This window comes from Scyliorhinus torazame, chromosome 2 (genome assembly GCF_047496885.1).
Source record: "Scyliorhinus torazame isolate Kashiwa2021f chromosome 2, sScyTor2.1, whole genome shotgun sequence".
Classification (NCBI taxonomy): Eukaryota; Metazoa; Chordata; class Chondrichthyes; order Carcharhiniformes; family Scyliorhinidae; genus Scyliorhinus; species Scyliorhinus torazame.
Genome location: NC_092708.1, coordinates 152,527,670 through 152,542,311, shown reverse-complemented (window position 1 = coordinate 152,542,311; position 14,642 = coordinate 152,527,670). Strand labels below are relative to the sequence as shown.

The following is a 14,642-nucleotide window of genomic DNA, read 5'->3' as shown; positions in this document are numbered from 1 at the left end:
TAAGAAGTTTCCCTCAATGAAAATTATTCATCAACTTTTGCCATCCCACCTTAAAATCTAAAAAGTTGTTTTATAACAAGCAGGCAGTACTTAAAAATAAACTTGCTATTGTTGCATAGATTTGCTAACAATCAATTTAATCTCAGAGTTCACGCCCTCTACACATCATGTCCATTTCCCCTCCAGACTTTGCCAATAGTTATGTGTGGTTATGTTACTGAGCGGTTTCACAGGTTGTCACATCCATTATCCCTTCCCATAGGCAGCTCTCCCCTTTGAGAGCTGACTGGTGGTGATTTAACCCGAGGGTCACCATACCTCAAGTGAGGGGCAAGGTTGAGAAGGTGGGGCCCTTCATGAATAACCTCAGCAGGTATGGCAATTAAACTCATGCTGTTGGCAACGCTCCACATCACGAACCAGCCATCCAGCCAACTGAGCTCACCGACAGATTTACAAACAAATTAGATCCAGCAATAACTAAGCTCTACCTTGGTAAACAGGTAATCTATAAACATAATAATATAATGCATAAACATACATGCTATCTGCATTAACCAGAAGGTTATTGTAAGTTGAAATGAAACAAGAGAGAAAATACATCGCTACTAAAAACTATCCATAGAATGAAGAGGCCCATTTATATAACTAACGACCTATTCTGACACTACAGCAAGAGAAAAATCTTGGGCAGGAAGGAAGATCTTGAGCACAATATAGCTCCCATTACTTAACACATTGCTAGAAATTCTTTGATTAGAAATATAACCACAATCGCTGCCATACATTCAGCTTTTCGTATCCTATTTGCCTCGATTCAGCTCTATTTAATTGTCTCCACTTTAATTTTCCCATTCGTGACAAATCATTTCATATAATCTTGACAGTTAGCCAACCCAATTGCCTTTTCTCGGCAGACAGCATTGAGGTACCCTCAATAACGAAGCTTAGAGATTAAACTGTAAAGAAAGCTTTATTAGACTAAGAACTATGTTAGAGCTGAGACAAGTGCTGACTGCTACACAGCCCATGAGGCAGCCCTTTATATATGGCTCACAGATGGGCGGAGCTAGAGGCGGAGTCCCCAGCGTTCCAAGCCCAGTCTTAAAGGGGACATCACCTTACATGATGATAAGGCTGTAACCGTTCATCACAAGCATCAAACTACTCTTATTAGCATTTTAATATCAAGCAGACTAGCAATGGATTGTTTATTCATAATCAGGCAAGATAGTTAAATTCAGAAGAGGCAGAAATTGGGTGACAATTTGTTTTAAAAGTGAAGTACTATTACAATCTAGAACTAAAGTGGCTGAAACCAAAAAATAAATCATTGGTCCCAAATGGCCAGAAGGCTCTCCCATTTTCCTGGCATAACTTCAGTGGAGACTCTGGAGAAATGGTACAGGCACTCATTTTTAAGACTTTCTGCTTTTTTGCCAGCGATTCTGCAAACCTAACCCCCATGGAAATACCAGGTGATTAACTTTAAAGCAGCTTTCATCATTTCAAATATTTACATAACGCCCATATTGCAAAAACTATTCAATTAGTTTGTTTAGGTGTTCAAATGGATGTCGGTCATACCACAATAAAGATTAAAATGGTTGCAGTGTTTCAGGTGCTGAGCATCAGTTAGCACTTGGAGCAATCAATGAGATGGAGTAAGGGCTTACCATGCCCACTGGCTTTGTAACTTTAAGAATGGGATGTTAAACAAATTAAAATGGCAGCAATAAATTGAAGACTAGAATGCAAACAGACATTACAATACTAATGAATGAGACTAGTTCTGAACTCCTCCTCAATCATACTCATTGTGGACAGAATTGCTAACAGTTAGCAGATTATTGGCTTTAACTATGTTGAATGACAAACCTGTTTTTTGGATTGTTGAGATACCCTCAATTACGACTCAGGAGAGGAGTTTGATAATACAAAGGCTTTAATTACCAGAGAACCAGACAGCTGCCGAGAAGTGTGCTCACTGCACACTGCCTACTGAACGTAACCTTATATACAACTTCCTGGGGGCGGAGCCAGAGGCGGAGTCCCCCCGGGTTCCAAACCCGGTCTTAAAGGGGCCTACGCATTAAAGGTACATGTGTATACAGATATCATTCATCACAATTGTAAAGAAACCAATTTAAAGAATTGAGCCTGTTAACAAACGTGGCCTGCACACTACTAGCAGGGCAGAAACATCAACAAAAGCAAAATATCGCAGATGCTATAAATATGGAATAAAAACGGAAAATGCTGGGAAGTACTTAGCAAATCAAGTAGCATCTATGGAGAGAAACAGTCAACATCTCAGGTCGATGATTCTTCATCAGAACTGAGCAATATAGAAACATAACAGGTTTTGAGAAAAGGGGGCCGGGGTGGGGGAAAGAAGAACAAAAGGGATCTGTGACAGACGAGATTAAATAACAAAAGCTTTCACAGGGAAAACCGAAAGGGAGTAGGAATGGGTATAGTAACAAAGATGTATCCAGGTGAGGCGCAATGAGTGCATAGCAGCCCTCCAAAAGCAAAGTGAAGGAATATAGAAGCAAAAAACTGAACCAGTAAATGAAACAAAATCGAGGCAGAGATCATGATCTAAAGTTGTTGAACTCAAAATTAAACCCAGAAGGCTGTAGAGAACAGAGATGAAAGAGGAGTGCTGTTCCCCAAGCTTGTGCTGAGCTTCATTGGAACATTGTAGCAGGCCAAGGACAGAGAGGGAACAAGGTGGAAAGGTAAAATGACAACCAACAGGAAGCTCAGGGTCATGCTTCCAAACTGAACAGGGGTGTTCAACAAAGCAGTCACACTATCTGTTTTTTCTCCCATCGATGTAGAGGAGATTGCATGGTGATTTTAAAAAAATATAAATTTAGAAAACCAATTGTTTTTTGCCAATTAAGGGGCAAATTAGCATGGCCATTCCACCTAACCTGCACATCTTTGGATTGCGGGGCAAAACCCATACAGACACGGGGAGAATGTGCAAACTCCAGAAAGACAGGAAGATTGCATGGTGAATGGCAAAAACTAAATCGAAAGTAGTACACAGGGACACAGTGGTTAGCACTGCTACCTCACAGCGCTAGGGACCTGGGTTCAATTCCAACCTCGGGTGACTATCTGTGTGGCGTTTGCTCGTTCTCCCCTTGTCTGCATGGGTTTCCTCCGGGTGCTCCGGTTTCCTCCCACAGTCCAAAGATGTGCATGTCAGGTGAATTGGATCTGCAAAATTGCTCCTTAGTGTCCAACGGTTAGGTGGGGTTGCGGGAGGTGGGCTTCGGTAGGGTTCTTTTTTGGAGTGTCAGTGCAGACTCCATGGGCCGAATGACCTCCTTCTGCACTGTAGGGATTCTATGATTTGCCAATCTAGACGGTAATTGATCGTAAACTCACCTATCGGAGCCTGTGACTCATTCTGATTCTGACTTGTTGACATGTGTGATTTGCAATGAGACTTATAGGACCAAAATCAGGATTATTTTGCTGAGGGTGGGTGCTGAGCCCAGTTGTAACGGCCCAATGAGATCAGGTGAGAGCAGCGAATCAGAACAGATCAATTATTGAGCTTTGGGATGTCCCTGGAATGTTTGGTTCACCATCTTGATGAACAGTGAATTCAGTATTTAAAATTGAAATAAATGGAATTAAACAAACACACTAAGTGAAAAGACAATTTCCTTAAATTAAGAGGGGCTGCTTGATTAAGGAGTACAAAGAACAAAACAGCACAGGAACAGGCCCTTCTGCCTTCCAAGCCTGTACCGTTCATGATAGTAGGGTGTCAGGTCATGTGGAAGCGAGATATTCTGAGGGGGGGATGTTACGGCTGGTAGGTACCTTGGCAGACATCAAACCTTCATAACAACCATGTCGGTGGAGTTTTTATACGTCACATCAGTGAAAATAGTTTGTGATTTGTAGCTCCTGTGAAATAACTTTAAAAGGAAAGTCTGTCCATCTAATATAGCCATCGCCAATGTTTATAAACAGGGTTTTATCTGGTAATTAAATGCCCCTTTGATGCTTACACAAGTATTATGGAAATATTTTGAAAGTACCAAAATTATGAATAGTTTCAAAATACTCCCTTGTATACATCATGGAAGAAAATATCTATTTTCTTAAATAAAACATCCTGTTCTGCCTTGGTAGGCAAGGGTCACTTTCCAAAGACAAATTGTGAACCATTTTATCAGGAACTGAAATAATTTTCATCAAATCTAAAAGCGATATCAATTTTATTTTAAACTTTTACTTTCACTGAAATCATATCTGTTCCAGACAGCAATTTGACATATAACCACAAAAAGGCCCACTTTTCCCAGATCTATACATACGAACATAAATGCTCAAAGAGCAATCTTCTTCTCTGTTTATGTTACAAAATGCATTAGCAGATGTTGCAGGGACAGATGGGGTCAAGTACAAAGCGAAAAGAAAATGCCATATTTAGACCGAAGCCTTTCAGGGTTCAAATGAAGAATCGAAGAATTTGTCAATGTTGGAATAGTTTGGCAGATGCTTGCAATATACTAAACAAATTACAACAAAACTAGGAAGACCAGGCTTAATAAAATACAAAAGAATAAAATATTCACATCCTTTTTTTTTCCTTTCATCCAAGGTAAACAGAGAGATCCATTCGTTGTCCTTTGATTTGAGTCAGCTGAAGTTTGTTTAGCTTTGCTTTACTTACATGTGAGGACTGAGCTCATAGAAATTTCTGTTGCGATATTCTTCAACTTTCTCAGGGGTATAGATGGGCAAGTGTCTGTATGGATTTACAGATATGACTACATTTCCAATATAAGTCTAGAAGAGGAGAGAAACAAAAATTACACAATTAAAATGCACTGAATTTGTACCTTAGCAGTTCTAAATTATGGGTTTCATGCTGGAAAGCAGGAAACTGTCAAGGATTTTAAAAAATGAATCATCGACAATCAAGTGCTCTGATGATTGGTAGGACTTAGCTATTCATTTGCACTCTTTTTTAAAAAATTTAGAGTACCCAATTCATTTTTCCAAATAAGGAGCAATTTAGCGTGGTCACTCCACCTACCCTGCACATCTTTGGGTTGTGGGGGCGAAACCCACGCAAACACAGGGAGAATGTGCAAACTCCATACGGACAGTGACCCAGAGCCGGGACCGAACCTGGGACCTCGGCGCCGTGAGGCAGCAGTGCTGCCCAGATTTGCACTCTTAAATTGTTTGGGGAAGTTCAAGGTAGTGGCAGACACCAAAAGTGAGCTGAAGAAAAATAATTCATCATATTAAAAGTTATCACACAACAAATAAATCCCCAGAGCCATCAGGGTGTGCACCAACATAGCAGATTTTGATGAACTTGATATATCCTGTAAGAATGAAGGAGCAGCAGCTTGCACATTGTTAGGTCTCTCGCCTCTAGCAAGTCAGCATTCACTAAATATTCTCTGTACCTTTGGTTCTCAAGATCTATTCCTTCAATATTGTACTAGAATCTGGACCTGCAGAATGTTGAAGAAATAAAAAAGACTCAATAGTGTTTACGATCCCAGACCAGACCCCAACAGTGGCGAGGATACTGGACTGAAACCCCAATATTTTAGTTTATTTTGTAAGACTGTGCAGAAAGAATGATTCACTCCATGAATGACTGCATGAAGAAATAGGGATTTGGCATTTTTAAAACAGATCTTTATTAGGAATACAATATTAAACTCTTTAACTTCACACCTGAACAGCTTACAATTATCCCTTAAACACTATTATTCAATTCCCTATTAAACAACATAAAACATACAGCTCTCAATCCATCTTAATATCAGCATGGCATAGAATAATACTTGCTTTACAGCACAGATGTGGCTCTTGTTAGAACTCCTTCAGGCTCTGGCTAAATATTTTCAAAAAGTGGGTCCATCTGGCTTGTTTCAGTGTCTTCCTTGTCCTCAGACAATACTGCTCTGCTTTAAATATTTATTACTCTTTTTACAACTATCCTACTGTGAGAGAATTGTGGACTCTGTCAGACAGATCAGACTTCAATTCATCTTCAAAGCTTTTGCAAAATATCTCAGCATCCCTTAACTCCACCCAGCAAGACTTCCGGTGACGGCGGGCGGGAGGCAGCCGCGCGTTGGAGGGCTCCCGTTCGGGAACGGCATTGTCGGGGAGTAACGCCCGGTCCTAGGGCCAGCCACGGCAGTAAAAGTCAGGAGACAGCGCACAGAGAAGAAGGATGTCAAAAAACACCAAAAGAACGGCCGTGAAAAAAGCGGCTGAAAGTCCGTTGGGGAGTGGAAAGGTCACCGCGGGGTCAGCAAAGAAAATGGAGGCTGGAGCACCAGGGGAGGCCGCAGTGCTTATGGCTGAAGAAATAACTACGGTGATGGCTGCGGAATTCGAAAGGCAGTTGGCGCAGATTGCGAAATGCATGGAGACGGTGAGAAAGGAGATGAGGGAGGTTTTGAGTGCACTGGTGGAGGAGGCGGTTTCCCCGGTGATGACGGCGGTGGCGAGTGCAGTGGCTGAGGAGCGAGAGCAAGGGGAAGCGCTGAAGGAAGTGGAGGAGACGTTATTGCAGCACGGTGATGAACTTGCCTCGATGGGGAAGGAGATGTGGAAGGTGATTGACACTAACAAGGATCTTCGAGGAAAAATGGAAGACCTGGAAAACAGATCCAGGTGACAGAATTTGTGAATTGTGGGGCTGCCCGAAGGAGTTGAAGGACCGAAGCCGACTGAGTATTTTGCCGCGATGCTGGCAATACTATTGGGGGAGGGGGAGGATCCCTCCCGATATTAACTGGATCGGGGTCATCGGTCGTGGAGGCCTGTACCAAAGGCAAGTGAGCCGCCAAGGGCAGTGACTCTGTGCTTCCGTAGGTACAGGGTGAAGGAGAAGGTCCTGAGGTGGGCCAAGCAGAAGCGGGTGGTGCAGTGGGCTGGAGCTGGTATACGTGTATACCAGGACTTTACCGTGGAGCTGGCGAGGAGGCGGGCTGCCTTCAACCGGGTGAAGAGGGCACTGTACATTAGCAAGGTGCAGTGCGGCATTGTATATCCAGCGAAGCTGAGGGTGACTTATAAGCTCAGGGACTTTTATTTTGGAACGGCGGAAGCAGCGTAGGAGTTTGCGAAGGCAGAGGGACTGTGGCAGAACTGACAAATTGAGGAATGGCCATGTGCCGATGTAACCTCATGACTGTATTTTCTTCCTTTTTGTATCACTGCGCGCGGGTGTAGAGGCTAAAGGAGCCAATGTTGTATATATTTGGACATTTGGACGGGACTTTCACTCGAAATGAGGGCTCTTTGGGGTGTAGGTGGATATGCGGGGTTTGTGTGCTAAAAGGGGATCTTTGGGCCGGGCAAGGGGGAAAGGGACCCGGGCGGGGGCCTCCACGCTGGCCGGTTTAAGCCGGCCAATGAACGGGAGTGAGGTGGGGGGGGGGGGGGGCGGCGGCCATCGGAGCCTGGCAGAACAGGGTCCGAGTGGTCTAGCCGGGGTGGAAAGTTGGGGGGAGGGAACCGAGGTTGGGAGGAGGAGTTTTACAAGAGGCAGTGGGCGGGAGGAGCTGGAGACTTTGGGGGGGGGGGGGGGTGCACAACCCTGGGGTATCATGTACGGTACTCTCTCAGAGGCTGGATGGCGTTGGTTGGGGGGGTGGGTGGGGTGGGTTGTGTAGATTAAGGGTGACTACGGGTAATCCCTGATTCCTTTTTGTCATTTGTTTATGTAAACATGCGGGTTATGGTTTGGGGGTTGGTGGGCGGATGGGATCGTTGTTATTATGGGGATTGACATAGCTTGCTGATTATTGTTTATTGTTGATGGGTGTAAATGTGGGAGAAAATGTGAAAAAAGAGCAGAATTAAAAAATTTAAAAAATTAAAATTAAAAAAAACTCCACCCAGCAACGGCATCATCTCCCCAAGCTGCAAAGCAACTCAACTCTCCAGGCTGAAAGCACATTAACGTCCCAGGGACTTTCCCCTGCCATACAACAGTGCATTAGCCCAGACTGAAAAACACATTCCTCTGGTCAATATCACCTTCTGGCTCCTAAAAGCTGCCAGGCCCTTCAAAACAAAATCCTTTTTAAAAACATGACCACTGCAGTAAAACACACTATAATATCAGGCTTTTAACCCTTACATTGCCCCAATATTTAAAAGCCAATATTCCTAAAATCCTCCATTCACCACAATAGCCAAAGTTAACAGTTACTGTGCACAGATACAATGTTTCAGATTTCACTTTCTTCTCCAATTTATCCCGAATGATCACCTCTGCTGAAAATCCTGGCCCATGGTGTTTTAAAGTCCATTAGCAGTAGTGGCCCCTCCCTATCTCACACATTCACTAAATTATATATTTGTCCAAGGCCAAATGATAAGCATTTGTATTCTAAATGATAATTAGGGTTTGGGCATATTTGTGATATGCTTATTCATTAAAACAAAGAGAAAGTTGGCAACCTATATTCAGATTTTTTTAGGTGCCGACCTGATGAGCACATAGAAAACACTACAGTGAGGAAGAAGTCTACAAATGACGGACCAACAAAATCTAAAAGGTAGACAAGCAGCAAGTCACTGGCAATGGTGGTATTATTCCTTCTCATTATCTCTCCATACCAAATATGTAGTGTTTAAGCATTCAGGAATGTACAATTGGAACATTGTAGCCTTGTATCCAAGGACTACCATTTTGTGTTATGGCCAATTACAATTGCAAAATGGCAGCCCTTGGACAAATGTGCGTGGTGTTATGTCCTCCTCAAAATACCAAACTCCACTTCACTACCTTTTAAGCATGCCTTCTCACAAAACTGCAATTCACCTCAAAGCCAAAGTTCAAATGATACCCCATCTGCAGCAAATTCAACACAGTTTTCACATGAATTGGCATTCTTCTGAACCATGGATGTAAACCACTCGGGTATTGAGAGGTAAATCGATACTGCATATCCCTGACTTTCCTCATCTTTCATGTCATCCAGGCTGAAGAGAGTGTCTGAGATCTACCATGGTCTTTTCACCTCTGATCAGCATTTTGAAAAGATTAAAAAAAGCAATGAGAAAGCCAAAATATATCACTTAAGTATTGAATTATTTTTTTCCAAATACAATGTCCTTTTTCTTTAACACCTGGTTTATAAAATCATATACACAACAAAATGTTTGTAGTATTTTTTCACATATTTAAGCATCTCATATTGACTTAGTCAACATTAATATATCAACTTACATATTAATAAGGTTGCATTTTCTGCCACAACATTTCTCTTGGTCACTGCCCTGTTCCCTTTAGATTACTGTTTTCCTGCCAGAGTATTGGAATACTCGCTCTGTTCTGCACTCACAACTTCCCTCAACAGCAACCTCAGAAAAGCTGCTCCTAATGCAATAACCTAACATTTTCTGCACCAGCCATCCTGTGGCTTCTTTAATAGAACTACCAAATTATTTTTCTGGGCAATTTAGTGGTGCGGATCCACACCTACTGAGGGAAGCATTGAGAACGGCCAAACATATTTCACACCGGAGTAGAGGAATTCTCAACTTGCCCATCTGAGGTTTATTGAAATCCAGGTACGGGTGAAAAAGCAGCTCCTTAAACCTGTCATGTTACTGTGCCCCTCACCTCCCACAGCGAGGCAACCTCAAAAATGCACAATGTCTACTGATAGCCTTAGTGCAACACCACTCAGTTTATTCTTAAAAATATCACTGTCTTAATCAGGACAAGATGCATCCTTTTCAAAGCTCATTTCAAAAGCATTCTTCAGCAAAACTGCTGAAGTTTCCCAGATACACTGCAGTTACAGCAGCTGCTGATAGCCTTTTTAACAAAAACATATGCTCTTACTGCCAGTTCTACATATGTTTCTATGGTAAGCAGAGGCTGAGGGGAAAACTGTAGAAGTGGTAATTATACAAGTGACTTTGCTGCACATGGTGTATGGGATTAATTCTCTGAGGAGGTCTGAAGCATACAAGCTGTTCCCAGGGATGAACATGGAGATAAACATCAATTGCGGCTGGAGGCCCATCAAGCCAGCAAAAGACTCTTCAGTCAGCCTGAAACTTGCTGGGCTTCACTGCAAAGAGTTGTCCACAACTGAGTGTTGTGGGTTGTCACATTCTAAGGTCCAGGAATACATGCTGAGGTCCACAATAAAGTTTGGGGCAGCTGTAGTGGAGGCACAATAGGGATTGGCCACCGTCTGAGGCCTTTCAGCTACAGTACAGTGCGGGACTACAAGCTGGATTAAACCCAAAGGTTTTATGGTTGACATGTAATGAATATTGCAAATATTAACTGTATTTAAAAAATAAAGATGGGGGGAACCATAGGAGCGTGCAACCCGGGGGGGGGGGGGGGGGGAAAGAGAGAGGAGAAAAGGCTTGAGGGACACAAAAGGGACAACATGGGAGGGAGGGAGGGAGGGGACAACACCCCCCCCCCCAATCATAGGGGAAACACAGCCGAAGTTGACGGGGAACAAAAGAAAGGGTGGGAACACAACCTCACCAAAAAAGGGACACAAGGGGGAGGGGGGGGGAACCACACGGCGAGCCAAAGGGTGGCAGAATGCAAATAGGGGAAATTAAGGGAAGGACAAGACAAACCTTTCTGTATAATACAGTAAATAAACACAGCCAACAATGTACATAACTGTTTATAAATTCTGAAAATGCCAATAAAAAGATTTTAAAAAAATATTAATTGTATTTGAAAACGGGGGCAGTACGATGGCGCGGTGAGTAACACTGCTGCCTCACGGCGCCGAGGTCCCAGGTTCGATCCCGGCTCTGGGTCACTGTCCGTGTGGAGTTTGCACATTCTCCCCATGTTTGCGTGGGTTTCGCCCCCACAACCCAAAGGTGTGCAAGGAAGGTGGATTGAACAAGCTAAATTTGCCCCTTAATTGGAAAAAATGAATTGGGTACTCTAAATTTATACCAAAAAAAATAAAAACTGTATTTGAAAACAGAATGAATAACACGCAGCATTGGAAGATGTGGATTTGGTTTTGTACCTATGCAATCTCAACTTCGTCATGCAATGTACTATGCTAAATTTTATTGGCCGCATTCTCCGTTCCTGAGACTAAGTGTTGATGCTGGGGCAGGATTCATCAAGTTCTACGACAACAAAAATGGTGCCGCAGATGGACTGATTCAACGACCTTTAGGGGGCTAGTCCCAGCGCCACGTGGAACACAATCGATTCCAATGGGAAACGGTGCCAGATTTGCCAGTCCGGGATTGGCACTCAGGAGGCTACAAGCTGCAGCCACATATACACACTTCACTCCCCACACACCATCCCAGCCAACAAGATGACAGTAAGACGCACAGTCCCGAGATTCACCGATGCGGAACTGGAGACCCTGCTGGATGCCGTGGAGGAGAGGCAAGCGACCCTGTACCCCGGGATGGGGAGGTGGCGGCTTCCATCCGCCGCCGTTCACCGGGTTTGGGCGCAGGCGACAGAGGTGGTCAGCACCATCCCATACACCTGTAACCCTAAACCCCGACCCCCCCTCCCCCACCCAGAGGGCAGCCGAACACCTACCCCAGGTCACATACCGGCACCCATACCGGTCACCATGGCTGGGCGCGTTGGCCACTGAAGCCACCTGCTGCCCACCCCCCCTGGACTACAGGCAGAGGTCGTTGTACATATTGGTACTAACGACATAGGCAGGAAGGGGCATGAGGTCCTGCAGCAGGAGTTCAGGGAGCTAGGCAGAAAGTTAAAAGACAGGACCTCGAGGGTTGTAATCTCGGGATTACTCCCTGTGCCACGTGCCAGTGAGGCTAGAAATAGGAAGATAGAGCAGCTAAACACGTGGCTAAACAGCTGGTGTAGGAGGGAGGGTTTCCGTTATCTGGACCACTGGGAGCTCTTCCGGGGCAGGTGTGGCCTATATAAGAAGGACGGGCTGCATCTAAACTGGAGAGGCATAAATATCCTGGCCGCGAGGTTTGCCAGTGTCACAGGGGAGGGTTTAAACTAGTATGGCAGGGAGGTGTGCACCGGAGCAATAGGTCAGAAGGTGAAAGCATTGAGGGAGAACTAGGGAATAGGGCCAGTATGGCTCTGAGGCAGAGCAGACAGGGAGAAGTTGCTGAACACAGCGGGTCTGGTGGCCTGAAGTGCATATGTTTTAATGCAAGAAGTATTACGGGTAAGGCAGATGAACTTAGAGCTTGAATTAGTACTTGGAACTATGATGTTGTTGCCATTACAGAGACCTGGTTGGGGGAAGAGCAGGATTGGCAGCTAAACGTTCCAGGATTTAGATGTTTCAGGCGGGATAGAGGGGGATGTAAAAAGGGTGGCGGAGTTGCGCTACTGGTTAGGGAGAATATCACAGCTGTACTATGGGAGGACACCTCAGAGGGCAGTGAGGCTATATGGGTAGAGATCAGGAATAAGAAGGGTGCAGTCACAATGTTGGGGATTTACTACAGGCCTCCCAAAAGCCAGCGGGAGATGGAGGAGCAGATAGGTAGACAGATTTTGGAAAAGAGTAAAAACAACAGGGTTGTGGTGATGGGAGACTTCAACTTCCCCAATATTGACTGGGACTCACTTAGTGCCAGGGGCTTAGACGGGGCAGAGTTTGTAAGGAGCATCCAGGAGGGCTTCTTAAAACAATATGTGGACAGTCCAACTAGGGAAGGGGCGGTACTGGACCTGGTATTGGGGAATGAGCACGGCCAGGTGGTAGATGTTTCAGTAGGGGAGCATTTCGGGAACAGTGACCACAATTCAGTAAGTTTTAAAGTGCTGGTGGACAAGGAATAAGAGTGGTCCTAGGATGAATGTGCTAAATTGGGGGAAGGCTAATTATACCAATATTAGGCGGGAACTGAAGAACCTAGATTGGGGGCGGATGTTTGAGGGCAAATCAACATCTGACATGTGGGAGGCTTTCAAGTGTCAGTTGAAAGGAATTCAGGACCGGCATGTTCCTGTCAGGAAGAAGGATAAATATGGCAATTTTCGGGAACCTTGGATAACAAGAGATATTGTAGGCCTCGTCAAAAAGAAAAAGGAGGCATTTGTCAGGGCTAAAAGGCTGGGAACAGACGAAGCCTGTGTGGAATATAAGGAAAGTAGGAAGGAACTTAAGCAAGGAGTCAGGAGGGCTAGAAGGGGTCACGAAAAGTCATTGGCAAATAGGGTTAAGGAAAATCCCAAGGCTTTTACACGTACATAAAAAGCAAGAGGGTAGCCAGGGAAAGGGTTGGCCCACTGAAGGATAGGCAAGGGAATCTATGTGTGGAGCCAGAGGAAATGGGCGCGGTACTAAATGAATACTTTGCATCTGTATTCAACAAAGAGAAGAAATTGGTAGATGTTGAGTCTGGAGAAGGGTGTGTAGATAGCCTGGGTCACATTGAGATCCAAAAAGACGAGGTGTTGGGTGTCTTAAAAAATATTAAGGTAGATAAGTCCCCAGGGCCTGATGGGATCTACCCCAGAATACTGAAGGAGGCTGGAGAGGAAATTGCTGAGGCCTTGACAGAAATCTTTGGATCCTCACTGTCTTCAGGTGATGTCCCGGAGGACTGGAGAATAGCCAATGTTGTTCCTCTGTTTAAGAAGGGTAGCAAGGATAATCCAGGGAACTGCAGGCCGGTGAGAATACTTCAGTAGTAGGGAAATTACTGGAGAGAATTCTTCGAGACAGGATCTACTCCCATTTGGAAGCAAATGGACGTATTAGTGAGAGGCAGCATGGTTTTGTGAAGGGGAGGTCGTGTCTCACTAACTTGATAGTTTTTTGAGGAGGTCACTAAGATGATTGATGCAGGTCGGGCAGTGGATGTTGTCTATATGGACTTCAGTAAGGCCTTTGACAAGGTCCCTCATGGTAGACTAGTACAAAAGGTGAAGTCACACGGGATCAGGGGTGAGCTGGCAAGGTGGATACAGAACTGGCTAGGTCATAGAAGGCAAAGAGTAGCAATGGAAGGATGCTTTTCTAATTGGAGGGCTGTGACCAGTGGTGTTCCACAGGGATCAGTGCTGGGACCTTTGCTGTTTGTAGTATATATAAATGATTTGGAGGAAAATGTAACTGGTCTGATTAGTAAGTTTGCAGACGACACAAAGGTTGGTGGAATTGCGGATAGCGATGAGGACTGTCAGAGGATACAGCAGGATTTAGATTGTTTGGAGACTTGGGCGGAGAGATGGCAGATGGAGTTTAACCCAGACAAATGTGAGGTAATGATTTTGGAAGGTCTAATGCAGGTAGGGAATATACAGTGAATGGTAGAACCCTCAAGAGTATTGAAAGTCAAAGAGATCCAGGAGTACAGGTCCACAGGTCACTGAAAGGGGCAACACAGGTGGAGAAGGTAGTCAAGAAGGCATACTTGCCTTCATTGGCCGGGGCATTGATTATAAGAATTGGCAAGTCATGTTGCAGCTGTATAGAACCTTAGTTAGGCCACACTTGGAGTATAGTGTTCAATTCTGGTCGCCACACTACCAGAAGGATGTGGAGGCTTTAGAGAGGATGCAGAAGAGATTTACCAGAATGTTGCCTGGTATGGAGGGCATTAGCTATGAGGAGCGATTGAATAAACTCGGTTTGTTCTCACTGGAACGA

The 14,642-nt window shown here is 44.5% G+C and overlaps 1 protein-coding gene across 5 annotated transcripts in view; it reads right to left on the bottom strand.

Moving 5' to 3' along the window:
- The window catches only part of myo1b (myosin IB), a 436,008-nt gene that overhangs the window by 371,880 nt on the left and 49,486 nt on the right, over positions 1-14,642 (bottom strand). For all 5 annotated transcript variants that reach the window (XM_072478525.1, XM_072478546.1, XM_072478553.1 and 2 more), the window contains one exon: positions 4,709-4,824. In XM_072478525.1, coding sequence (XP_072334626.1) covers positions 4,709-4,824 — 116 coding nt within the window. The remainder of the gene's footprint in view (positions 1-4,708; positions 4,825-14,642) is intronic.